This window comes from Podarcis pityusensis, assembly GCF_964106645.2.
Source record: "Podarcis pityusensis genome assembly, chromosome: 3".
NCBI lineage: Eukaryota > Metazoa > Chordata > Lepidosauria > Squamata > Lacertidae > Podarcis > Podarcis pityusensis.
In genome coordinates, this window is record NC_138026.1 from 62,745,656 (window position 1) to 62,773,186 (window position 27,531).

The window sequence follows — 27,531 nt, forward strand, 5'->3', positions numbered from 1 at the left end:
GAGCGCACATTCAGAGACTTATAGTATTTTGGAAACATGTACAAAATACACAGAGAAAGCATAAATGCAGGCAAAGAAAGACATCTTGAAGGCAGATGATCCTGAGAGGGGGGCAGTAACACACCCACACCCTGGTGCTTCATGTTCACACCTTTGAGGGAAATAATGTTTTTTCAAATGTACTTTAAAGGCATAGTGTGTGCACGCATACCAAGCAAATGTGCTTGTTGGAATGGGCTTAGCCATTTACAGTTGCGGTGTTGGGATTCAGTCGTGCCTTTGGCAGAAATTTCAGGCAGTATTTCAGTAAGTAAACTGCTGAGAAGACATCTGGGCATTAAGCGATATATTACTTTCATAGTTACAGCTTTCCCCACTGCTGTATCTCAAGGACAGGGAAAATGCTGTGCCTGTTACTTTCTGTCAGCCTGTCACGAATTTTAACGTGCCCTGGAGCCTCTCCCATAACATTTCAGCATAGAGTGTTTTCCAAGACGAGAATGCGAAGGAGAACCTGGCAGTTACCCCTATATCGTGTCATTAAAACAATCGGGTATGAAAAATATGTCAGCGAGAGAATTTAAGCCGTCCCTCTTCCGCCGCACTTTCTCTTCTGATGGCATTGAACGTAATCATTCAAAGCGCTGCAACAAAAAAGCAGCGCAAGCGCCTCTTTAGACTTTCGCGTTCCTTTTCCCGTCTTCTCGACCCCGCAAATGGTGACTCCCGTCAAGCGCCTAAGGGAAACCGGAAGTTTCTCCAGAAGCTCCTCCTGCAGCCCCTTTGCTTTGCTCCAGCTCGCCCGCTCGCGAGATGTCGCTGCAGCCACGCCGCGGGTCTCGCGCTGTTCCGCCCCAGTCCGCATGCGCGAAGCGGGGCCGGGCCCGCTCCTTGTGTCGCCGCGCCGGAAGCGGAACTGACTGGGCTTTACAAAGGTTGGTTAGCAGTAACGGCGGCGGCGGCGCTGGTGGTTTTCGCTAGCGAGCTACCTGCTTTGGGTTGAGTCCATAGCGCTATGGCGGCTTCGGGCCTCCCGCCGCTCCCCCCGCAGTTCAAGCCCATCCAGCACTTCCTGAGAACCGCGCAGGAACTCGACAAGCGGGAGCCTGTGGTGGCCTATTATTGTAAGTGGAGGGGCCTCAAACGGCCCTGTGGGGCCCCGCCCACTTCGAACCTCGCAGCCTCTGCGGGAGGGGCCTTGGGGGAGTCTCGCCTCCGCCTTGTCACGTGGTAGCCACCCCGCCCATCCTGCCGTCTAAATGTGCGTGCTCCTGGGTGACCTGCTGGCGCGCGGGGGGGGGGGGCACCGCGACGTCCTGAGTGAAGAAGCTTCTGGTTCAAGGTCCACCCACAATTCACAACCCCAGACAAGCCTCCAGTGTCCCAGCTGCAGTGCCGGGTTTACATATAGTATAAGCTAAACAAACTATAGCTTAGGGCCCCATTCTCTTCGGGGGGGGGCAAAATTATTTCATGTTATAGCAATTTTCTAGAGACTAGATGATGAGGCTGTGTAAATTGTGTTTCTAAAGGAACTTTTGTTATTGCCAAATGCCAATGTGTTTGCATTATCAAGTTTGTTTTGAATCAAAAATCATTTTAAGTTGTCGTTTAGTCGTGTCCAACTTTTCATGACCCCATGGACCAGAGCACGCCAGGCACTTTTGTCTTCCACTGCCTCTCGCATTTTAAGTTAGAGCTTAATAATTATTTCACTATTAATATACTTCCTAATTGTATTTCACTATTAATATACTTCTTCTTAATTGTATTTCAGTTCAACAATTACTTTGATAAAATACATATTTTATACATTTGTGCAAATGGCTTTAAATACCTATTAGGTCCATAAATTACCATATACCATATATTCAACTAAAAAAAAAAAGCGACAATTTGTTGTTGACAAAGAACAGCATATAAAGGGCCCCATTACCTTCAGTACCTTAGGGCCTCATCAAACCTAAATCGGGTCCTGGGTGGGAATCAACAGTTGTCTTTCTTCCTCCCCTCCCTTTCAGGGCTGATGCAGATATAATTGGGGACACACACTTTGAACACTCTTAAAGTGCCATACAAGTGTTAAAATGCAAAGTGGTTGTGTGCTTCTCATTGTGTGTTTGTGAGTACAGTCGTACCTTGGTTGTCCAGCCGTTTGAAAACCAAAGTGCGGCTTCCGATTGGCTGCAGGAGCTTTATTCACTCAGGCCTTTCATAACTAAGCTGTGCCTTTGTGGTAGTGCTCAAAAAGGACTTCTCCTTTTTATTGTGTCATTAGATAAGAATAGTAGAGTTTTTGTGTGGTACACTGTTTTAAAATTGTCTGGGTTTTAATTGTTTTTGTGTATATTTTATCTTAAGCCACTTTGAGATTTCGTATAAAGCAACTAGCAAATGTAATAAATAATAATAATAATTAACAAGCATCTCAAATTGGGGCCGGAAGCAAACTGGCAACCATTCTAGATCTTTTTAAAACTGCTTTAATGTGCATCTAGCCAGTGGTTCCTCTTTGTGTCCTTGCCACTGCATTCTGCACCAGTTTCCAGACATGTCTTCATGGGTAGCCCCATGTGGAGTGCATGGGCTATAGGAGTACATGAACCAGGAAGTTATCTAGGGTGTGAATCACTGTGGCCAGCCTTTCCTTGTCCAGGAACAGCCACAGCTGGAGCTGGAGCCACCTATACCTCCAGTGACAGTACTGGAGCCAGGGGCACCCCCAAACTACACTTGATGAACCCAGGACACTGGGATGTCCTTTAGATCTCGGCCTTTGCACAAAAGTTTACTTTCTGGGCTTTTTCTTTGAAGATGTGAGTTTCTGAGGCTTTGTTTGATAATACCATAATCTGCATACTATCTCATAGCCAAGATAGTAAAAACTTCCTTTGTTTTTTGATAGTTGGTTGATTCTATTTTCAACTTCAATCCCCTCCCACCCACCCCATTTGCTCAACTGGAAAAATACGTTTGAGTGCCTTAGAGTTTAGCAGCTCCTTCTCTAACAGGTGTATCTGTTAGCATATATGTTATTTTCCCCCAAAATTGAGTACACGCACCAGTACAATCTTACATTGTTATAATACATTTCATGGTCTTAAAATAGTAAAGTAAGCTTTGGTTCAAGAAAAAAGCAAGTATTGCATATGCATTTTCTTTTACTGAGGGGGGGGAGGGGACTTGGCCTGGAAAAAATGAGTTCTTCTTTTCATTACTTCAAATTTTCTGGAAACTACATCTCTATCCCTGCCCAGCATTTCAGTACATTTTCTAAGATCAGCACATTCTTCATATTTCCAATTCTTTGGTATGTTGATAGACGTATACTTTGTTTTGAGTGGCTGCTCCAGAACTGTAGAACTTGGTTCCATTGCATAGTTAACTATAGTTACACTGTTCTTCAGATTATATTTATAGTGGAATTCTTTATGTGTCTCCTTTGAAGTTGAGTTTGACACGGATTACTCACTTGAGTAGGTATGGGGTTTCAGTAGCTATAATGGTTAGGGCTGTATGGTAAAGGAGGTGGTATTGTGCTATGGTACTCACTGTGTTCAATGTTATATACTTTTCACTTTTTAATAGATTATATGAGAGTTCACTGTGCTAGGAATTTTTTCTAAAGCAAATTTTGTTCAGAACACTACATGATAGAAGAAAAATGAGCTGGTCAGAGAATGTGGAAATGTAAAAATACAATTCTCATACTAATCCATTATATCCCTGTGACTTGATTAAGTGCTGTGCAGATTGATTTTTAGAGCTACTGAATTAATAACAATATATTTCCATTGTTTTATACTCTGGTCACAATTCATGTGATTAATTACTGTTGTTCAGAACTAGTGAAGTGGCTATCAGAAGATGAGCAGATAGAAAAAAAGAGTGCCTTTACCCTGAAACCAGTTGTGGAAGTTTTTGCTGCTGGACAAGCGGGACTGAACTGGAGAACCATGCAGCCTGAGTGGTGGTTGCTGGGAGGGGGCAATTATAGCCAAGCTTTGCCTTTTTCATAGCTGCCACCCACCGAATCAACATTTTCATTGAGCAGCAACCCAAAGATCTTTTTCCTGCTTAGCTACTGCCAGTTTAGACTCCATTATTCTGTGGCCACATTCACACTGTACACTTAAAGCATTTTGATAGCACTGTAGTTTTGTTAAGGGTGCAGAGAGTTGCTAGGAGACCCCTATTTCCTCACAGAGCTGCAATTCTCAGAATGGTTTAATGATCAGTCCCTCTTCACAGGGAACTATGGGAATTGTAGCTTTGTGATAAGTGTTTTCTGGAAAATCTTCAGTCGGAGCAATTTGCACAGGAAAATGTACATTTTGGCTTTGGAAAATGTTATAATGTCCTAGATAGTGATCTAGCTTAGGATGCTTATTTTACTTTTATTTAGTAAACATAGCTGTACTCCCTGACACTGCCAAGCTTTTGTAATTAGCATCCATTCATTGTTGCTAATGAACTTATTAAACTGGTGTTTTTTTCTGTGGAAAAAGAAAGCACTTGGCTTAATGCAGGCATGTCCAAAGTCCATCTCGGGGGCCTAATCTGGCCCACCGGTCGGTTTAATCGGCCCTTACACGTGTTCACTTCATCAAATCTGGCCATCTTTGAAAAAAGTTTAGACACCCCTAGCTTAATGTAAGTGCTGCAAGAGCAGACCTTCTGATTTTTCGAGTGACTGTGTATCATTTTTCAGATCATGAGGCATTACTGTCAGTAGTTGTGGTTTACCCTGTGCATTCTCTTGGGTTCAGCATGGAGAATAGAAGTTGTAGGAATGATGGAGAGCTGAAGATGGTTGCTTTTTGAAGTATAGTTAAATTCTGTCCGCCTTATCAATTGCAATAGAAGACTTGCAAAACTTCATTTATAGTAGCACTCATTTTTTTCAAATGTGTTGTAAAACAAGCTGCTGTATTCAGAGAACAGCATGTTCTTAGTTCATAGTTCATAACTCGCAAACTGCATATGCAAGTTATTTGATGCAGTTTCAAACACTACCCTGTCCCTCAACAGCATATAATTAATTGGGGCCAGGGCAGACATTGGCAGACTGGTACCTACAGTCATAGAATGGTGGGACATGAAGTGAATTCCAGTTTCTCTCAGAGATCATTGTGCCACCTTCCTTGCACTGCCTGTGAAAGGACAATTTGATCTCTTTGTACCACATCTGCTCCACATTCTTTCAGTATATATTTATAGAGATGTGCAGGTCACCCAGAATAAGTGATGGTGAACTTCAGCCCTTGAATTAATGGCCAGGGAGATTAAAAAATTGTTGTTTAGTGCTTAATTAGATAAAGTAACAGGATATAGAGAAAACCCATTGTGCGCAGAAAGGGCTTGTGTTCACATATCGGGTGGGGGTGCTCATTGTTTGGGCGTCACTTGATCTCCATCCCTCAAGAATGTAGGGGGACGGATCTGGGAGAAACAAATGAAACCCCCTGTGAGTTTCAAGGTACCCTGTGTCCTGAAGGCATTACGTTTTGTTTCCTAGCCTCTGGAACTGACTCCAGTGATGTAGAGTGTGAATGTAGAAAGAGGCATTGTAATGGTCTGAACTTACTGCATAACTTGTATTAGATGTTTTGGAGAGGGACATCCAGAAGGGAGATCGTCAGGAGGCGCTGTCATTTTTGGGAATTTTTTGTGCAATGTAGTTCACCCTAAAAGTCAGTGTGGAGTTGATAAGTTGATGACTTCAGGGTTTAAGTTACAGTGAGTTGTGAAAATGTTTCTCTGCACCACCACCCCGGCAGGGCAGAAAATGCTCCAGGAACAAGTGTGCATCAGATTTGTTTCATTATTCATTACTTATGTTTATTCTCTAGAATAATGTTTGCTCATTTGGGAAATAAACTGTTTTAAGAACTTGTCAGCCAACTGTTAAAAGATAAAATCTACCCAGACTGTTGTGATTTCTCTCAGACTTTCTTTTAGTGTTCAGTGTGTGTAAACTCTTTAGCAGCAGTTGGAACAGCTTTCCACACGTAGGCAGTATCAGCACATTACTAAAGCAGCACATAGATCTTGAGATCTTAGTTCTTAAAAATCAAATTTTATGACATTGGCCAAACCTAGATTGCTTGCTAGGATCATGACTGCTGTGCCACTTGTTCCAAAGCACTCCCAATATGAGGATTTCAATGAAGGATATGTTTTGGAAGCTGCAAATAGTTGTCAAAGCGAATCTGTGGCTAACACGTACTAATGTTAATAAATTCATTAAAAAATATTTCCATGACAAAACAAGGGTTTGACAATGTTTGTTGTATAACATTTCTTTTAAACCCGCTGGTCACTAATGCAGAGCATACTAGTTAAGATGTTTAATCTTGCCACTTCAGTGCTTGAGTAGCAAATTGAGATATATATTGTTTGCTTTTGAACATGCGCTTGCCAAGTGTTCATGTCTCTCGCAATATTGGAACACAGTCAAGTGAAACACAGTTGAATGACTAGATTGACAAACATTCTGTAACCTTTGTTTTAACATTAAATGAAGCCAAGAATGGTCTGAGAGCAAGCAAGCACAGTATATGCTGACTATAAGATTATTATTATTATTATTATTATTATTATTATTATTTCCTAAGTAATAAGCATGTGTATTTTAAAGCTTTTTTCAATTTTCAGTGTTTTGATTTTGTACAGTACGTTGTTTTGTATGCAAGCACTTCTTAATTGTTGGGGTGGTGTTTTTTTTCAAAACAAAAAACAAAATCATGTTTTGTAACCATTACTTAAAATGCTATTGTTTTGGAATGTTTAAAAGGAATGGCTTGGGAACAGGTACCTTAAAGGTAACCCTCGCCTGCTCTCAAATGAACCCGTCTTGACTTCAAGATCACATCAAAGATGCTGCTCTAAGTCCAAACCCCACCCCAGCAGCTGAAGTAAGGCAGTGATGAGAGACAAGGCCTTTTCAATTTATGACATACCTTAGGAATTCACTTACCTGGTGCCATCTTTATTTTCTTTTGAGTGCCAGGTGACAATCATATTTATTAAGGCTTTATTGTCTAATGCTGGAATTTTAAACTACAGTAGACACTCGGGTTGCGAATGTGATCCATGCGGGATTCGGCGCTTCTGTGCATGCGTGACCACCAAAACCCAGAAGTAACCCGTTCCGGTACTTCTGGGTTTCGGTGGTCCGCAACCTGAAAAAATGCAACCTGAAGCAGCTGTAACCCGAGGTATGACTGTTCTCTCTGTGATTTATTATATCTTTTTATGAGTTTGTGACTTCTCTAAACTGCTTTGAGAACTACAGCTGAAGAGTGGTTAACGGATAACTTAAGTAGAAATAAAAACTGATTTCTTAAAATGGTTTAAAATTTAATGTTAAGTTTTAGATCCATTGTATTAGTACTGTTTTCTACTCAGGCTAATTTTTATACATCGGAGTCCAGAGCAGCTCCTTTTTCTATGGAATTTTATTATTTATTATTATTATTGCTCCTAGGAAACGTGGCTGAATGCAAGAGTTTGTCTTTAAGTTGCCAAAACATATTTTTTAGAAAAACATGCTGGTTTGAAATCAGTCTTCCTGATTTTACTTCGTAAATACAAAGTAGGTTTTGTAAAGTATTTTAAAGTTGAAACACCCGTGGTTTCAGCTTATATTTTCTGAGGCACTGCGTATATTCATCATCCCTGGGCATAATTTCATTTCTTTACATCATCCCTGAGCATAATTTCATTTCTTGTTCAAAATCATGCCAGTGGAAACTGTCACTCCAGTCATTTGCCACTATCTTGAAGAGTTTCTTCAGCAGCAGCTGAACAAAGATGAGTGGTGGTAACACTACAGATAGTAGTACCATGTGAGGAGCATACTTCAGTCACCTGCTTTGGCCACTTTGGAGTGCTCTGAATTGAGAAGAGAGGGTGAGAAATACTCCTTGAGAAAGCTAGGCAGCTCAATATACTGCACAGTGTTGCCTGCCCTCTTTTTGTCCTACTCTCACTGACTGCTTCACTTGCTCACCCCCTCCATTTCTTTTTTCACTTTGTCGTACTCAGGATGTTTCAGCTAACCTTCCAGAAGTAGGGCATTCCATAAATTTGGAACATCTACTGAGAACATGGCTGGGATACAAATAGCTTCATTAGATATGCTCTAGGATTCAGGCATTTCCACTGGGGGTTTTATTTGCTCCCTTGAGCAAACAGCAGGCTGTCACACAAACTGTTTTGGAAGATCCTTCCAGCTTCAGAAGTTTGCCATGCGACATGACACACAACGGATGGGTTGAGAAGAGCTTTTGTGTTGAGAAATATATGCTGAAAGCCCATGGGGAAGCAAAACTAGTTGCACGGTTGTTTAGATTAAGGTCCCTGTTTTGCTTTTAAATCTCACTGAGGTACAGGAGATAGTACAGTGGTACCTCTGGTTAAGAACTTAATTTGTTCTGGAGGTCTCTTCTTAACCTGAAACTGTTCTTAACCTGAAGCACCACTTTAGCTAATGGGGCCTCCTGCTGCTGCCGCGCCACCACCACACAATTTCTGTTCTCATCCTGAAGCAAAGTTCTTAACCAGAGGTAATATTTCTGGGTTAGTGGAGTCTGTAACCTGAAGCGTATGTAACCTGAAGCGTATGTAACCCGAGGTACCACTGTATTTATTAGTGACATTCATTAAGCTTTATTTTTTACAGGCCGTTTGTATGCTATGCAGACAGGTATGAAGATTGATAGTAAAAACCCAGAGTGTCGCAAATTTTTATGCAAGCTCATGGATCAGCTTGAAGCTGTAAGTAGTTTTGTTGCTGTATTGTTAATTTTTGGCACTTGTATATAAAGAAGATTTCACAGAGAATAAATTGACCATAATGCTAGTGAATGTTCCACAAGAACACACTTAACAAATGCAGTGCACAACTAATCAGGCCTAATATAGCATTGTATGTTCATAGTATTATTTACTGCAGTAAGGTTTAAATTTGACTGCTAGATATCTCACATAGTTCCTGTATTGTTACATTCTGGCTCAGTTTCGATTATCCTACAAACCATCGTTTGGAGTATTGATGCTTCAATACTACAAGAAAGTCTCATTGAAACCAGTGAGACTTGATTCAGAGTAACTCTGGTTAGTATAGGGCTGTGGGAGTGTGTGCTGCCTCCTTTGCATCCTTGATAAACAAGGGAAGAGGCAAGGGATGAATATGAAGTACATGAGGCCATGACATGTTCCCAACCCTTAATTCAAAGAAACAGAATGTGATCTAAACTGCCCACTGTGTGCTGCCAGTTTATAGATGTCTGGCCTCTAAATTTTGTTTCTGTACTACTTGCAAAATAGACTGCCCTCCCAATGTTTTCTGTACACTCTTGGCAGCTCAGGAAATATAAGGGTAGTCTAATATCCTTGGTTTTTGTTTTGTAAGACGAAACTAAGGTTTCTTTAAATGCCAACAGTAAGTCTATTCAGGAGCCCTAAATCCACCTGTTGTAACTGTAACAGTGTTATTTACTTTGCTGATTTTATTAGGAAACCTGAAGCTTCTTGTACTCTGTAACATCTTTGAAATGAGGTCTTTGAATCGCAATGCACTGCTTGACTAAGCAGTACCGTAAATCTTCAGGTCACTAGAGCAGTTAGGTTGAATCAGGGACTCTCATTTCATTAGCTCTTTATTCATATTAAATGTTGCAATCTGAATTACAGGAGGCAACTATTGAGTCCTATTGACCTTCCCTGCCTGTGACACAGGTTATGAGTTATATAGTGTTGACTCTTTATACAAAGTTTTATTAAGTGCGGGTTAGGGAGGCAAAAGTGTCGTAGAACTTTTAGAAATCTGAACTGTGGCAGCGTAGCCACAGTCTGACTCTGTGGCACAGTATGTTGTTGTTTGAAAATCCTGAATATGTTTTGCTTCAAATTTTTTTAAGGTTCCTAGTTTTCATGGTTATGGATTAAATAAAGTTTTAAAACATTAGGCAATAAAAAAAAACCAGAGTGAGGATAAATGGTGATGACTGGTACTTGGTGGCTGCATGGTGCCTATCCTGTACAAGCACTCCTTCCTTTGTAGCATGTGCTTCATTCCTTAGTTTGCAATGTATATTCAGTTGCTAAAAATATATTCCCCAACACTCCACATGCCCCCCACCAAATAGATTGTACAAATAAAAATATTTGCTTAATGCTGTGAGGAGCTCTCCCACATAAGAAATTTGGAATGAGTGTATGTTGCACATCACCACTAAGTTTCTGCCAATAACACTTGATAATGTTGATCTACATGGTTAGCAACACTTAAAAGAGTTGCAGCAAGTACCAGAAGTCTCTTCTTGGTGGCCTCCCCGTGTCAGGAGTAATTTGTTCAGATAGTGGCAGATATATAGCCAGATCAAATGGGGGATGAGGGGTTATTGTAACTTTTTGGTGCTTTTATCTTGTGAACTGCCCTGAGATCTTCAGATGAAGGGTGGTATATTAATTTAAATAGATAGACAGACAGACAGACAGACAGATAGATAGATAGATAGATAGATATGGCATGGGGCTCAGTTAGCTATAAGAACAATGAGTGAGAAAAGGGCAACAAGTTTAATGGTTCTCACTGAGCTAGGAAACCTGTGTGTGTGTGTTGCATGTAGGTCAAGGATCAAATAGTAGAAAGCTTTCCCAAGGAAAAAAGAATAGTTTTCTATAAACAGAAAACTAGCATGTCAAGGAATCATCTAGGCTAGAACTCTTCTCTTAACACCTTCCTTTCTTTGTGGAGGGATTTTTCTGTATGGAAGAGCATTCAGATATGCAAGTTCTTACCTACTCTCTGAGGTGGCATAGCCAATTTACCAATTTACTGGATGCTAAATCAAGGACTAGTAGGAAATCTCTATATTGGCACCCTCCACAGCACAGGGAAGCAGAGGGAACATGCAAACATATGGCTAACTTGTATTAACAGGAAAGGTGTTTAAGAACAGAGTTAGTCTTATTTTCTCATTGAAGGCATGATTGAATCCGAGAGTGCTTGCAGCTGTGTTGGTGGCTTCAGGCTATACCTTTGAGAATTAAGAATCTAAAATATGCCCTTGCAGTTTCATTTCTCTGGCCTAGTAAATAACCAAATATATCTTTAAATTTTCTCAGACAAAGAAGCAGTTGGGTGATAATGAAGCTATTACTCAGGAAATAGTTGGCTGTGCCCATGTGGAGAATTATGCACTGAAAATGTTTCTTTATGCAGATAATGAAGACCGAGCTGGGCAATTTCACAAGTAAGTGGGGGGAAAGAGGCAATGTATACGGTAACACCTAATTGAAATAAATATAAAATTGAAGTAAAGTAGTAAAAAGGGACCCCTGACCATTAGGTCCAGTCGTGGCCGACTCTGGGGTTGCGGCGCTCATCTCGCTTTATTGGCCGAGAGAGCCAGCATACAGCTTCCAGGTCATGTGGCCAGCATGACTAAGCCGCTTCTGGTGAACCAGAGCAGCGCACGGAAACGCCGTATACCTTCCCGCCGGAGCGGTACCTATTTATCTGCTTGCACTTTGACGTGCTTTCAAACTGCTAGGTTGGCAGGAGCAGGGACTGAGCAACGGGAGCTCACCCCATTGCGGGGATTTGAACCGCCGACCTTCTGATCGGCAAGTACTAGGCACTGTGGTTTAACCCACAGTGCCAAGCAAAGTAACCTTGCAGTTAAATATAAAACAATTGACCAGCATATGCTCATTTATTTATATGATGCAGAAGATCTGTTGGTCTGAATGATCAAGGTTGCAGAACGAGGTTGTAAGCATTGGGGAGTGGGGTGGCCATCTGTTGTCCTCTGTGATAAAATAATGCCTTCTTTCACATGCAAATATCTAAAAAAGATTCATTTTTGTTTTGTTTTTAATCTTACTGAGAAACTCAAATTGTTTTCCCCCCCAGAAATATGATCAAGTCTTTTTATACCGCAAGTCTTCTAATAGATGTCCTGACTGTGTTTGGAGAACTAACAGATGAGGTAAGTTACACGGTTAAGCAGTATATGTCATTAATTGCATGAAATAGAGAAACAGATTTTTGTTTCTAGTCCAGCTAAACTTAGTCATGACTAAATCTCATTCAGAGCAATAGGACTTCAGTTAGCTGTGACTAACTTGTTCCATTTGCTTCTGTTGCACATAGTCACAAGGTAGTTTTTTCTGTATTGTTGCTTTTCTGTGTTAGAATATAGTCCAGGATCCATAATTATTTTGCTTCAGGTTCAGGAATGCCAGTAGGATTTTTGACTTTGAAGAGCAGATCTTTGGATTACAAAATGCCTTTGGAAGTTTTCTGAGTTACACACAAGTTTGCTATATGACTTTGGGAGCAGCAGTTTGAGAAACAGAAGCCATGCAGTCCACTTGGCTGCACAGAACTTGCACAGTTCTTAGGATCCCAGTTTACTATTTTCTTCACAGAATAGCAGCTGCTAATTGCAGTTTTTACAGTAGCTTTGAATAGAACTGAAAAGAAGCAGAGTTTAGCATTCAGAGTTAGCGGCATTCAGATGGTTTAAAGTGAGGGAAAGAAGAAAACCAGCATTCTGCACACTTCTCATTTGGTATATAAAATTGGAGGAAGTGACAGAATTAAGGAACTAAATGAAATGGATCAAAATGAAATTTTTAGTTCTTAATGATACTATTTTGCTTTTTCAAAAGAAATTAAAAATCTTAAGTAGGTGGCTGAGAATCCAGTTCTTTGAAAAATATAACTATGATCAACTAAACCGAGATCTCAATTCATACTAGCTTTGATTTTAAGCCAAAGACCCTCATTTCTCTAACCAGGTATAATTTTATATTTATTTGGGTGTTGTTTTAGCCCTGAAGGACTCAAGGCAACAGGGGTGGGGGCAGGGTATTTAGGAAAGGGTCTTGTATTCTGTATTGTCAAGGCAGTTAATAGTTTTGGTTATCTTTTTATCATGTTAAATGTACTCAGCTTTTTGAAATGAGCCATCATTTATACATTTGTTTATCTATTGCATTTGTGAATTTTCCTGCCGTCTTGCAGAGCCCAGGGCAATGTATAAAGAATAGAACAGCAAGATACATCTAATAAATAAACATAAATAACCAAATAGAACTAGAATATATCCATACGATCAGGGCAGTAAAAACACACTAATACCTAACAGCTGTAGATTGGTTTAACCCATCTGACTTCATTTGTAAAAACTTAGGTAAACAGAAATTACTTCAGCTGATGTCTAGTCAAAGCAAGGAGGAAGGCCTTCCAAATAAACGTTAAAATTGTACAGGCATTTTGATTGTCCTGTAGTTGATTTTACACTAGTTATATGTGAAAATGAATTGTAATGGAGTGGAATGCACTTCTTAATAGCTATTGGATCACTGAGAAATATATCTCATTAGTCCTCTGCAAGGGACAATACAGACATAAAATATACTTGTGATTCAGGAACTGGGAACAAACAGTGGGATCTTGCGCTGGGTCTAGAGGGCCTTATATCTAACCTGGACTAGCATTATTGACAAGAAATGAAATTTGCATAAGAAAAGAAAGGGCCAAAGTGCAGTAGTGTGTTCAACAGTATGGCTCCACTATTGGTTGCCCCAGGGAATAGTTGGGGGAGTATTGGGAAGAGAAACTAAGATACTTCTTTTTACTGCCAGCTACTTCCGTTCCCCCATTAAAAACTGCTTGTCTTCAGAAGAATTAGACCCGTAAAGCTTTAAATAGGAGAAATGTAATGAGTGTATTTTAAAAGAATATGCCATAGACATTCACTGCCGTTAAGCCTGTAAGCCTGTTACTTATATCAGAAATAGGATCATTTCATAACCATTGGTCACCATTAGGACTAGTCTCTAGAAGGTCCCATTTGAGACACTAACTCTTAAAAAGTTGATGAAGATCCAGATATCATATATTGCACAATAAGCCTTGGGTACTTAAGGTAAAAGGCTGTTACTGCTTTGTGCAAAGTGGTAGATTTAGTTGATGAAAGGGCCTAGAGATCCAGGAAAAACCTGGCAGCTAAGTAGATTGTATGTTAAGAATGGAAGATGTGTCAGATCATGCTGTAGGCATTTTTTTTTTAAAACAAAACAAAATAATTTTTTTTAGCCACACTTTTGCTGGAAGATCTCAGTGATTGTAAAGGAGGGTTTGGAGGCTTGCATGCAACTTGTGCCTATTAAGCGACCCATCCCTGGTTTTAAATAACTGGAGTAAATATAATTTGAGCAACTTCTCAAGGCAGATTTCTTATTTAAACAAAGACTATTTTGGCTGAACAGGATTAGAGTTAAGTATGCCTAATAAAAGGGAGAAAATGGAAACCATAATGAAGACTACTTTAAAATAAAGATGTGTGCCAGCTCCCTAGTTAATTTCTCTTGCTTACACATGTTCACCAGGAGGTTTAGTCGGAGGCATGCTGGAACAGATAAATTCTACACAAGATGTTCCATTTTCTGGCATGTCCTTCGGAAAATAAATTTGAAGGAATTGTGCAAAATGGTCAAAATTAAGAGGCCCAGATGGAAAAATATGTCAGAAATGTTGAAAGCCTTGTGCAGAAGTATAAAATTCATAAAGTTGGTGTAGGCGAATTTCAAAGCTAGTCAAAGGGGTTCTGGAATGACTATAAAATTAGTTAAACCCATGTTAAAGTAATTCACATCCCAGAAGCAGGATACATGAACTTGTTGTAATTTATGAAAAAGGCCTGCAGCTCTGAGATTGAAGAGCCTTTTTTAAAAAAATGAAAATCCTAACATATCTTTACAAAAACCAGAGTTAGAAATCAAAATGGTTGGCATAAGTACATTGTAATAATTTCCCGCTAGAAAATGTTTTGGTGGTAGAATACTGCCTATTGCAGCTAATTTATAGTACATGCTTGTAAAATAGCTAAATCGTAACGTTATTTTGCACATTCAGAAAATATGTATCAGTAAACTAGTCTCTTCATTCAGTGCCTCCCTGAGGTTAGAGGGATGATTCCCATTGAGATTCAAAGTCATGACCTTCCCTCCTCAGCAGCTACAAATGTTCCAAGGAGCAAATAACCCAGCATCCGTAAGAACTAGACTGCATTCCTGTTATTGTGACTGTTTCCTGTTAAGACGTATTTTGGAAAGAACCAGCTCATGGAGAGTAGAAATTAGAGAAAACTAATATGCTTCGGTATTAAGTGCTACAGAACAGCGAGAGCAAAGAGAAAAGAGAGGGAAGGTTCAGAAATGTTTTGCTTGTGTCCAGTGTCTGTTGATTATTGGATAGCTAGCAGTATGTTGCAAGCCCTAAGTGCTGAACTAAAAAACAACTATATAGGCAGAAGCAATTAGTAGTTGCTGAAGGTATTAATGGGGGGGGGGGGATGCAGGGAAGCCCATCTCAGGAGCTCATTCTAGTGTGCTTTATCAAAGCAATACCTATTTCAGCTTCCCAAGTGTTGAATCAGAGTGTGAAACAAGCCAACCAACCTATGGCAGTCATTTCAGAAAAAGTACTTCACAAGTATGTTATTTAAGAGACTTGGACCTAGAGAGGAACCAGTGGAAGGGGTATAGAAAAGGGTGTTTTTTCTCGTGCTGGCAGCCTCTACCCCAAAAAGCCTCTCCTAGGAGTCAAGAAACAGTTCCTGAATGGGGTAGGCTTGATGCAAAAGGAGGGGACGATAATTAAAAATGGGGCAAAGGCACCTTCCCTAAGTGGGAGCCTCTTTAAATAAAAACATGTGAAGTTACGATTTTCAAACAAGTCCTGTAGGCTGTTTCTCATTTGGACCGAAGATTTGGGAGGCTGAAGAACATATTGTCTTGATAAAGAATGAAGCCCTGAAATTGGTGTCTATGCATTTTTTCCCCCAGTCACACTTTTAGCAACTCACAATTCTAGCTAGTTCTTTCCCAGCACTTTAGATTCCCCCCCCCCCCAGCCACCTTCTGCCAGTTCTTCTCTGGCTCCAAGCCAATAAGCGCAACAATATTGCTAAAAGCAACAATTGCATTGACAAGTAAAAACCCTGAAGGATGTTCCAGATGTTTATGTGGAAGGCACCAAGGACTTTGTTTGTACATACGTGCTCAACACTTGGTGACTGCAGCATAAATGAAAGAACTATTGTACATCAAGCCCCACAATCAGATATCTTTGATCACCAAGGCTGCGATCATTTTTAGTGAAATCAGTATGGACATACAAGCAGTAAGTTATCGAGTTGTTGAAGCATCATGGGATATAAATACAAGATGGACCAGTCTATTTCGTCTTTTCATGGCTTGTATTATGCTGTCACTTACAGATTGCATGTTTTAGAACAAATCTGTAGGCTCAGTAGTCTATAGGTTTGTTCTAAAACATGCAATCTGTTTTGGCAGGCATTAATACCAAAGTTATTTCTTAAGAAAACATAGCAGAACATAGCCTCTTCACATCCAGATCCTAGCACTTAAATTCTAGCAACCCTCTCCTGTACAAGTTATTAAGCACCCTCCATGGACTTTAACACTAAAACTCATTTTATAATTTTTATATAAGGAAGTATTTTATGCAGTAAATTGCTGTTTTAGCCACAGAAAATGTCTCTATAAAATAGGCCCATGCTAGATTAGAAAATCAAGAAGCAATCAACAAAGACCAAAGTTATAAAGTTTCTGGTTTTATAAAATGTGCTTTGACATTTGTTTTGAAATGTAGGGAAAATACACTATCCAGGAAACACTAGGTACAGAGAAATCCCATTGGCAGCCATTTCTAAGTTATACTGGATTGAGCCTTTGACTGCGAGTCTAAATAGGAAACATTGAGATAATGGGATCCAACCGCCCCCTGCTCAATACAGAATCTGCAGTGCAGGAGGCATCTACAGCATCGCTGACAGTCCGTCCAGTGTTCAACACTCAATCAGTTTTTAATGTCTTACAAGAAGGAAGGAGAGAAATGATTTTCCGAATCTCTTTGCTGTATTGTATTTCTGTATTTTTGCATTCTGGTGTTTGCTGTTTTGTGATGTTATGTTCATATTGCATAGAATTGGTTATCTCGTGGATGGCAGAGGTGTCCAGGCAAGTAATGCTGGTTCCCTTGCAGCTCGGAGACAGGGAACACCTCTCCTCCTATTTAGGCTCAGTATGTTTCCTGTATCAGTTTGGAACACTTCCTGCTAGTTACCTCTTTATCCTAACAGAATATTTTTCTGATTATTTGCTCTCTCAATCCTCCTCCCCTGTTATATTCTCTTTCATTGTTTAACAGTTGTCAAACAAAGAAACCATTTTTCCCCTCCCTGTCTTTTCTCTCCCCACTCCTGGCAGACAAAAATGGCTTTTTTAATGCCTACAGCCCTTGCTTCACAATCCAAAGCACCACCTATTAAACTAAAGGCCTAGCAAGGGTGTGAGCCGTACTCAGTAGCCACAGTGAGTTCCCAGTCACTGGAATCTTCTGCCTCTGCCATGGCCGCCATTTTTATCTGCAAACAACCCTGAGGAGGAAACTTCCCAAGGCACCTGTGAAGGTGCTTTCTTGGTGACCAGCAATGGCCCTATTGCTGACAACATGGCTGTGGTCCCTTGCTCCATAGTCTGCCCCCACCCCTCCATAGTAGCCCAGCTCTATGAGAATATCTGCTTCCTGTGCAAGGGCCTTGCTTCGGGCACAGTAGCCACAGTCTCCATCTGAAAACAGGAACTGTTATTCTCAAATGAGGAACCTGTAGGTCTTCTGTTGAATGTGGGTGTTTCCTTTCCGAGCTCCAAGCACTACCCGCTTGGAGACTCCTGGTAATCTTTGAACAAGTACCATTTATGGTAAGAACAACTATTCCTTTTTATGTTTCCTTTAACACTTTTGCCAGAAAGTTGGAATATAAAATGCCTTAAATTAATTAAAGAAAGAAAAATCCATTTCTGTGGAAAGCATGAATAAGAAGGTCTATCAGAAGGATTTGTACCGGTGGGTTCTAGCAAAGTGGTATAACTCTAAATATTTAGAATTTAAAACTTTCTTTTCCTTGTATTATTTTGCAGCCCCAAGCTTCCACATACTAAGAAATCAAATAATTTAATAATAAATGTCTTGCTTTATTTTGTAGAATGTTCAACACAGAAAATATGCCAGGTGGAAGGCAGCTTATATTCATAACTGTCTAAAGAATGGAGAAACACCACAATCTGGACCTACTGGAATGGAAGGGGAATGTGAGTAACTATTTTGTGATATCGAATATTGCTTATAGTTTTGATTTATCTTTAAAGTAAACATCTTACATTTAAATGATGCAAGAAGTTCAAGCAGTAATTCTGCATAATTATTCAATGTAAAGTCAGTCAGTCCCACTTACCAGTGTTTAGGTCAGTAGATGCAAAGGTGCTAATATGACTGAGAAGTATTAATCTTCCACTTCATTTTCTTTTATTGCATATGCTGGGCAATGCAGAAGAGGAGGGTTGCCATCCTTTCCTCTCTTGTTAATGATTGCATCTGTTTAGACTCTAGTTGGCCCTAGTTACATTATCTTGGCTGGTTTCATTGATTTTCTTGGCTTGAGAGAAAACTGCTGAGTGTTTTGCACATTTAATTTTAATAGCATTAAAAATATTCTGTTAGAATTATTAGACGGTTGTCTTTGCTGTCTTGGAAAACATTTTTGACCATAGACCTGTGTCTGAATGTTTACTCCTTTTTAAAAAAAAAATAGCATTGATATTTAAAATACTCTAGATTACCTGTTTTCTTTTTTGCTGTTGTGTTTATGTGCTATTTTTACTTTATCTGTAGGATAACAACTGGTAAAATCATATTTAAAGGCTGTTCATATACAGTAGTTCCATTTTACGTGTCACATAACCCAGAAGGTTTAGGGTCTCTTTAGTGCCAAAGTTCATATGGAAATGTATTTGTACTCCAAAATACCCAAAGAACGTCTCATAATTCTTGCTTTGTGCATTTGGGAAAGAAAAGCAGCATTGTTTAAGTGTACTGGAGGACTTCCCCCATTCCTTTCTGCTTGCTCACTTTCTTCTCTCTTCTGCAAGTGGAAAAAGTCAGTCTTGAAACAGAATGAAACTAACTTTCTGTATCTTGACAAAATTCCATGTTTTCTAAAAGTGTTATTCTCCCTGTAATTCTTGAAAACCATATTGTAAATATTTGCACTGTGACATGTCATTCTGTATCTGGTTTTGTTCTGGGACTCACTGAAGCACTTCTCTATGCCCTAGCATAGCATCTTATTCCCTGGGGATATATGTTCAATTAAAATAATCATAGTGATATTAGTCTTTCATTGTGCAGTGTTAGAGAGTGTTTTTGGTGCAGATGATGAATGTTGATCCTCTGTACTTCAAGTCATCTGTTAGCCTAAACTTTGCCTTCACACTCTTCTACATGTAAGGGAGCATATAATCTTCCAGGGCGGTTCTTTTGTTTATCCTCCCAGTGATCTTGTAAAGTAGTTTAGGCTTGAATACATTGATTTGCAGGCAATGGTATGAAATATGTATAAATTTGCAAGTAATTTCACTACTGTTTAATGGGGTGGGGAAAATCAACATGCCTCTGTTCTTTACCTACAAGATGATGAAAATGAAGAGGTTGGGTCCCCTGCTCCATTGAACCCAGGATCTCACTCACCACCTGCGTTTGAATCAAGTGATGTTCCCACAAGCAACTACACGGGCATACAGATCCCACCCGGTGCGCATGCTCCAGCTAACACTCCCGCTGAAGTGCCTCATAGCACAGGTAATGTTATTTACATATGTTCAGACCCATTAGTCTCATTTGTTAGATTTCGTCAAATGTGTAATACAGTCGTACCTTGGAAGTCGAACAGCTTAGTTCCTGAACATTTTGGCTCCTGAACTTCACAAACCGGGAAGTGACTGTTCCGGTTTGCGAACTTTGCCTTGGAAGCCGAACATCCAACGGGGCTTCCGCAGCTTCCAGTTGGCTGCAGGACCTTCCTGCAGCAGCCAATCAGAAGCCATGCTTTGGTTTTCGAACATTTTGGAAGTCAAACGGACTTCTGGAATGGATTCCTTTAGACTTCCAAGGTACGACTGTAATTTACAGCTTAAGTGAAGTTGAGCAGTATAAAATTAAAAGAGCAATGATATTATATAAAACAATATACGACACCATATTAGTTATAGATGTTCTTCACAATTTTTTTTTTCAATTCAACTTTATGTTACTGGTCTATAATACTTTTCTTGCTTGCCTATTAATCCAATTAAGCAAAGGTAACCACAAGAACAATCAGAGGCAAAAAGTTTGTATGCATTTGGGGTGTGGTATACTGACACTTGAATTGCATGGTTTGGATCCAAAGACCTGTGCAACTATTTCTACACACGTATTTTTTGAACAGCAGCTACTCATGCTACACAGAAAGCTGCAACTCAGTAGACTTTTAAGAAATGGTTTGTGATAGGACAAGAGGTTTTCCTGTTCATAGAGGAAAAACTCACAAATCCTACTGGCCACACCCAAGACCTTAGCCATGCTTAAAGAAAGTAACTCTTTGCATCTTGGCCTACAAGTCCTATTTTTTCTTTTTCTTTTATACATATGAAAGGAAAGGTTTGGCAACAGAGATGTGGATTTTCTTGGGGGAAATGTAATCGGAAGGTTTGCAGTAGCCAAAAGCAAGGTTAAATTAAACACTGGTACGTCTGAAAAAATAAAATAACATCATCTTGACTTTGTATGTTTAAACAAATTTAGGGATGGAAAATTTGAAATGCCCATATATAAACACTAACGCACTCTTACTTAGGAGTAAGCACAGCTGAGAAGTGGGATTTCTTCTGAGTAAATATTCTTGGGCTCACACTATTAGCATTGTGAGTTGGTAAGAAGGTTGTTGTGGCTTTTTAAAACATTCACTTAGGTTTTAACAAAGAGGATCTCTTAATTTCTTTCCAATTTTCTTTCAACACAGTAAAGTGGTCTCAGACCAGGTATTTCTGACCCTTATGGAGCCAAAGGAAGGCTGCTCAGATGGTACTTAGTTCTATAAACTTGTTCAACACAGAATGTCGTGTGCACCTACCATGTGTTATTTTTATGAATCCCAGAAGGCTGGTATTAAGATATCTACATGGGGCTATTATTCCAAAATGGTCTGGAACATAATATCCTCACAGAGAATCTGTGAAGTCAAATAGGAAGACAAATGATTTGCAAATGTTGATATAAATATACAAATCTCTTTTTTGTTACAGGTGTAACAAGCAGTACAATTCAACCCACACCTCAGAATATTCCCATAGTAGATCCTTCGCTTTATAATGTCCAGCCTACAGGTAAGCCCCACCCGCCATGATCTGCATAATTCAAAAAGGATTGGGTGCAGCCTGCATTAAAACAGAGTTTCGTACCTAAAGCTAGAAGCACATCTATTTACTTGAAAGCAAGTCTTGCTGAGTCCAGTGAAATCTACTCACAAGTAAGAGTATTTAAGATTATAACCATCATTATACTCTTGAATCGGGAATTCAAGTTACGTTTGCAGAGTAGCAAAAGTCTTGCCCATGTAACTGAAAATACTCCTTGGACTAGACATTCCAGCTTGTGCCTGAGAGGTAATGAAAGTGGCCTTGCAGGAATAATAATATGTGAAAGCAATTTTTAAAAGAAATTTAACCACCACCCCCACCACTGTAGACCTTGGATATTCGGTAATTTTACAGCTAACTGAGGAGTATGTTTTCAAATACTTTCTCAGAACAAGCCTCTGTGTCCTGTGGACTATAAAAATGAGGAGAGGATGAAGGGCGCCAGCACTGAAAAATTGGCTGAGGCTAAAATTCTTCCTTTAACCACTGTTAAGTATAGGTTAAAGGCTGCCCTATTGTACAGGCATCAGAATTGGCCTATCGACTTTGCATTGTCTGCCTGCTAGTTCATACTAAATGTTTAATTTGCCAAGTTATTAACCAGAATCAGACTGTTGATACTGTGTTGTCATTATATTTGTTTGACTAGGAAACTAGGGCTGGTGAAATTATGTGCCGCAGAGTTTCTCTACTAACCTTTCTCCAAGAACAGCCATTCTGTGGGTGTGGCATAAAGCTGCCCAGCAATAATGTGCTGATAAAATAATGCATTGGCAGACAGATGTGATTTGGGGCCTAGGGTTGTCTAGCTATACAAGAACTACTGCTGCAATCATTTTTGTAACTGGCATGCAATCCCTTGCACTTTAATTCCATATACATATACTGTTACATGCTGAGTTCTACAATCTGAACCCCACTCCATAATCTCCCATTCACCAATAGGAAGTAGTTTTTATTTCTCCTTGTGCAAAGCACCTTCAGCAATATACCCTTGTGTGTTCTTATTCAATGTGATAATGCAGTAATTATTGCTATTGTACCATCAATGCTCACAGTGCTTTTACACAACACAAAAGGCATGTCCCTGCCCATAAAGTTTACAGGCTATAATTTGATACAGAGGAACAGAAAGGGAGGAAAGTAAAGACAGGGGTAAGCAGGAAAAGAATGCCTTATTTCAGTTACATGTACTTAGACTTGGTTACAGTAGAGTATTTATGGGGTTGTGCTAACGGCATCACTGAACAGATGGCATCACTGAACAGATGGGATTTGAAAGAACACTCAAAGTGTCCTGGGATGGAGTTCCAAGCAGAAGAGGCAGCAAAAGGAGGGCGGGGTCATTTGAGGGTGATGGAGCTGGAGTGAAGGTCACAGGCATGGATGTATATGGACTATACAAACATAATGTGTACCTGGAAAATCAGGAACTGGGTTTGCAAAAGGGCATTGGATAGCAGGTATTGATCTGGATTTGTGCATCTACCACTTGAGACAATGCACGCAATTATCTTAATGGATCAGATGACGTAGGTTGTAGCTTCAAAAGCTTATGTCCCAGCAATTTAAAAAATAATAATAATTAAGGTACCACATGACTCTGTTTGCAGCCACAGCTAAATGTAACTACTGTTCTGGAATAAAAATATGCTTTTCAGGCAAATTCTGTAATCTCAGAGGAGCAAGTGTGAAGCCAGTTTTTAAACAGATACAAGTTTTGTCAGACACCAGTTTTCATTTTAAAAAGCTTTCCTTCCGTGTTAGTCTAATTTCTTTATCCCTGATCTAAATGCATTTTCAGTTTCCATATCAGGCCCTTAACTGCCTAGCTGAAAGATTCATATTTGGTGGAAGTTAACTCTGCACTGTCACATTTCAAGTAATGAATATAACTACTATACCAATATTATCCTTGGATTTGAAGAGAGTCTGGCTTCTTTCAGGCTGCATAAAGCACAGCTTCACCCATGTGTCAATATTTTTGGTATTTCAAAATTTAGTCCTTTCAAATAATGCAGATTTAAAAGCAGCTAGCATGTAAGCTAACTTTCTAAATGTTCATTTTTTTGAAATAACTCGTTTTCTCTCCCTTTCATTTACAAATATTATAAACCCTTTCCTGAAATGTTGCTATAATGGTATCTGAAGTGGGCCTCAATAATAATAAATAAGGCCTGTTGCCAACAGAACATGTAATAGAGTAGGTACTGTAAAAATAAGATTAGATTGGTTAATTTAGGCTTTGTTCCAGAAAATCAGTTGAATACTGGACTGATGCCTTGGCTGTTTTCTAAAAGAATGATTTTCAAGTTGCTTTTGGCATCATAATATGAAAAAACAAAATGTCCTCAAGATGGTCTTTGGGGTAATTTGTTCTTGCTGTGTTTTTCAAAAGGAGGAGAGGTCACTATTGACTAAATGTTAAATGTGAACTTGAACAGTCATCAGTTTGTGCACGTCACAGTTGGAACTGTGTTAGTATTTTAAATTAGGAAAGTAATATAAGTCCTGTGTATTCAGCATTGAACTTGGTCTATTTGACAGTGATTAAGTATTTTACACAATAATTAGTGTAACATTTAATGCTCTGATAGAATGGCTAGTTTATAGTCCATGCATTTGCCCTACGGCCTTAATGTGTGGATTCTGAATTTGGCTAACCCACCCTATGATGACCTGGGGAAATCCTGTTCCACCCTGGATCCTGTCCCAAATTAGTTCAAGTGTGGGGCTAATGTTTGTTTAGGGTTTTCAAAAACTCTAATTCAACATTCATGCATCAATTTAATGGGGTGCTCTTTCTCAAAGCAGCACCCTTGACCAGGCAGGGCAGATGCCTCCGTTGAACAGCTGTTCTAAAATTGAATCCTAGACAACACTCCAGACAAGCTTCTCTCAACCTTGGGTCCCCAGATGTTCTTGAACTACAACTCCCATCATCCCTGACCACCGACCATGCTGGCTAGCAATGATGGGAGTTGTAGTCCAACAACATCATGAGACCCAAGCTTCAGAAAGGCTGCTCTGAACAAACTTCACAAGCAAGTCTGCAGTCCCAAACACACTTAACTACTGAGTACCAGAGCAAGCCAACCAACACCCCCCCCCCAGTCAAGGGAGTGGTGAGTGAGTTTGAATTAAACAGAGGTATATCTCCTCCCAGCCCTGCTGGCATCTACCAGCCACTATCTACAGGGTGACACCAGTGTGGCACACACTGGCACACACCTTTCCCTTCTGCCAGCAGAACGCTGAGGCAGAAAACAGTGCCACCTGTGGGATCCCTGCTGGCAGCAACCAGCAACAAGCCCCGAAACAGAGTATACGAAGCATAGGTAGCCAGCTGGGGATCCATTGGATCCTGAGCCTTTCCTGCTGTTATCAAGTAACAGCATTGGGCCCAATCACTGCACCAACTCCAGGCTGGCATGCCTACTCTTCCCCACCTCAGCCATTTTGCACAGCCATTGTTCCACCACTCTGTTCAGTCCCACCAGGCAGTATTCAGGATTAGGAATGCCCCCTAAACCTCAGGTGGACTCATTGGACTTGTATCTGAGTAAACATGCCTAGGATTGTGATGTTTAGCAAAATACAGCAAGTAGTGAAATAAGAAACACCAGTTTTTAAAGGCAGCTGGCCTAAGTAGACAACAGGCCAATTCTTCGAGCACCATATGCATCGTGGATTTTTGAAATATTTACCAATATTTGTCTGTGGTCAAACAAAAGATGGTGAATTGACATATATTTAACCGGTCAGTTTGTTGGCATGATTAGTTTGGTGGTGGGCATAGCTTTAAATTGTAAACTGTATGTATAAAATATTCTACCACATTTGAAGCAGTTTCCTGGGTGTAGTGTGTACATACAAAATACTATTTATTTTTTATAAAACATTTTGACCTGCCTTTGAGCGCAACACAGATCCTCCAAGGCAAATAGCATTCATAAATTAAACACAATACAATAAAAACACATGTGTACATAATACTGGAGACTTGCAGCTAGAACATACTGCTTCTGGTTCTTTATGTTCTGTCATAACCTCTTAAGATTGACTGGGATTGCTGCCTTAAATTTTCAAAATATGTGCCAGTTTTGAACTAAGGGCATACAGAGAGGTGCTGAGTCATCCTCTCAGGGGGCGTTCTTCAATATGAGTAGAATATTCTTTCCCTTGGAGACTTACCAAAGCTCAAATATGAGGATCTTCCAAAAGCTGTGTGAGATACTCTTTCAGCTGGTGGCTAGGACTAGGGCAATATAACTGCTGAAATTCAGGATTTGTAAAGGTGTTTTAACATGCTATTACTCATCTTAAGCCTTTGGAATGGGGCAAGCTACAAATCAAATAAAACTCTAGTGGGTTAGTGTAAGGAATAAATCTTAAACTTCCAGGAGCAACAGCTGAAGGGGCTGCTGGAAGCTGTTTTCCAGTGGAGAGGAGGAGGTCCATTGATGGTGGCCTCCCCGGTTTAGTGGGAAGTGTTGTCTCTGTACCTGTGGTGGTGCTGCATAGACAGAGGGCCCAAAATGGAGCATTTCTCCTGGGCTGCATCTTGGGAGGCCTTGGTCCACCAGTCCAAAGCTTTCTTGTTCCCCAAAAGTACTGTAGTCCTAGGACAGGCATAGTTATTTTCCCTCCCATTAACATTGAAGGGAGGAATTTTAAAAGGCTGAATGGGGGAAAACAAACGACAGAAAATCCACACACGTCTTTTGGCATGAGTTGGTCGAGCTTCAGAAGTGGCAATTTCTCTACCTTCAAATCTACCACCACCTTAAGATTGTTCTGTAAATCAATATGCAGAATATACTTCACCATACCCTCTTGGTCTCCCTGACCGCAGAACATCATAAAAGATAAACAGATTTTTCCCTCCGCCTACTCAAACTCCATTGGTTTGTTTGCCTTTGTTCCTGTTAATGCAGCCTCAGACATGGCAGCATTTGTTGGCATTCTGCTGGCAGATTTGTGAACATTTTGTGTTGTTGTAGTAGCTCAGCTAATAGTTAAGTTAGGGGATCTGTGATCCAAAGTCAGGAATCTGCTGTTTCTTACTTTAGCTTATTTATGTAGGCTTGTTTCTTTGCCACTAACCACTTAATATGCCATCTTCATTCAGGCAAGCATCAGCCCAAGGCGACTTACTTAACAATGACGCAAACAAAATGAAGCAAACTTTTTTTAAAAAATGGCTAAATACCACTCTGACAAAACAGGCCAAAGGATTTATTCCACCTTTCCTCTTACCTTCTGCTTTGTATCGTACTCTGTTGAGACATTAACAATAACAAACTTTCACAAGTTTGCTCTAAGTCTGGAGAACTTGTATCATTTTATTACAAGTGAGCACCTCCCTGACATTTTCTTTTAATACAAATAGGCAGAAGTATATCATTCTATATTAAATTGCTGCTGCATTAAGTACCTACATATTTGACACTGTTTAACCTGAGGACAGAAATGTGACGGTGTGCATATCTTGCATCAAGGAATGGGTGTATCTTGTAACAGGGGATGTTCCCGTATCTAGACAAATTACACAAAGGCGGCATGAATGGCCTTAGTTGTGTTCCAGGCTGGAGCGGGAGGGAAGGAAATGTAAGGTTAACGCATGAGACATTGTCCTTGTTTTTGTGCACATTGTAACATGATTACCCTTAACTGAGTGGCGTTTTTAAAAGCTTTCCTTAGTGGCTTCAGATAAAGGGCAAATCTCTCTCAAAGTATTGGCTTACTCATAAAGAGTATCAGACAACTTTAGCATTCACCATTGATATTTCCAAAGCATTTCAAGTGGTTAAGTAAATATGTGCATAATGTAGTGGCCTTGATTCTTAATCCTCTCTCTTGATTTTCACAGGGGAAATTCGTTTGAGTCCCGAAGACTTTGCCAAGGCCCAGAAATATTGCAAATATGCTGGCAGTGCTTTGCAATATGAAGATGTGAGCACTGCTGTGCAAAATCTACAGAAAGCCCTCAAGTTACTGACTACAGGCAGAGAATGATGCCTTTGTCCGCCAGATTCATGACTTGCGCTTCGAAAACTTGAACAGTCCATTACTCCTACCTTCAGCCTGTCGGGGAAACACGGTTGCACAAAAGCTTTTGATTTCAGTGACAAGAAAACAAAATCTGTGTCTCTGTTATCAGATCTTTCTGTAGTCTAGTCTGGA

General features: G+C 39.9%; 1 protein-coding gene across 2 annotated transcripts; it reads left to right on the forward strand.

Annotated features, from left to right (window-relative positions):
• VTA1 (vesicle trafficking 1) lies at positions 1-27,531 on the forward strand. Of its 2 annotated transcripts, none has more exons than XM_080998586.1 (8): positions 1-935; positions 8,687-8,781; positions 11,137-11,264; positions 11,927-12,002; positions 18,096-18,201; positions 19,580-19,747; positions 21,232-21,312; positions 27,218-27,531. In XM_080998586.1, exons 1-8 carry the CDS (start codon positions 617-619, stop codon positions 27,361-27,363), a joined length of 1,119 nt encoding a protein of 372 aa, XP_080854712.1. In that variant the 5' UTR covers positions 1-616; the 3' UTR covers positions 27,364-27,531. The 2 variants fall into 2 exon arrangements, with proteins under 2 accessions (XP_080854712.1, XP_080854713.1); XM_080998587.1 differs by having other exon boundaries at positions 858-1,124.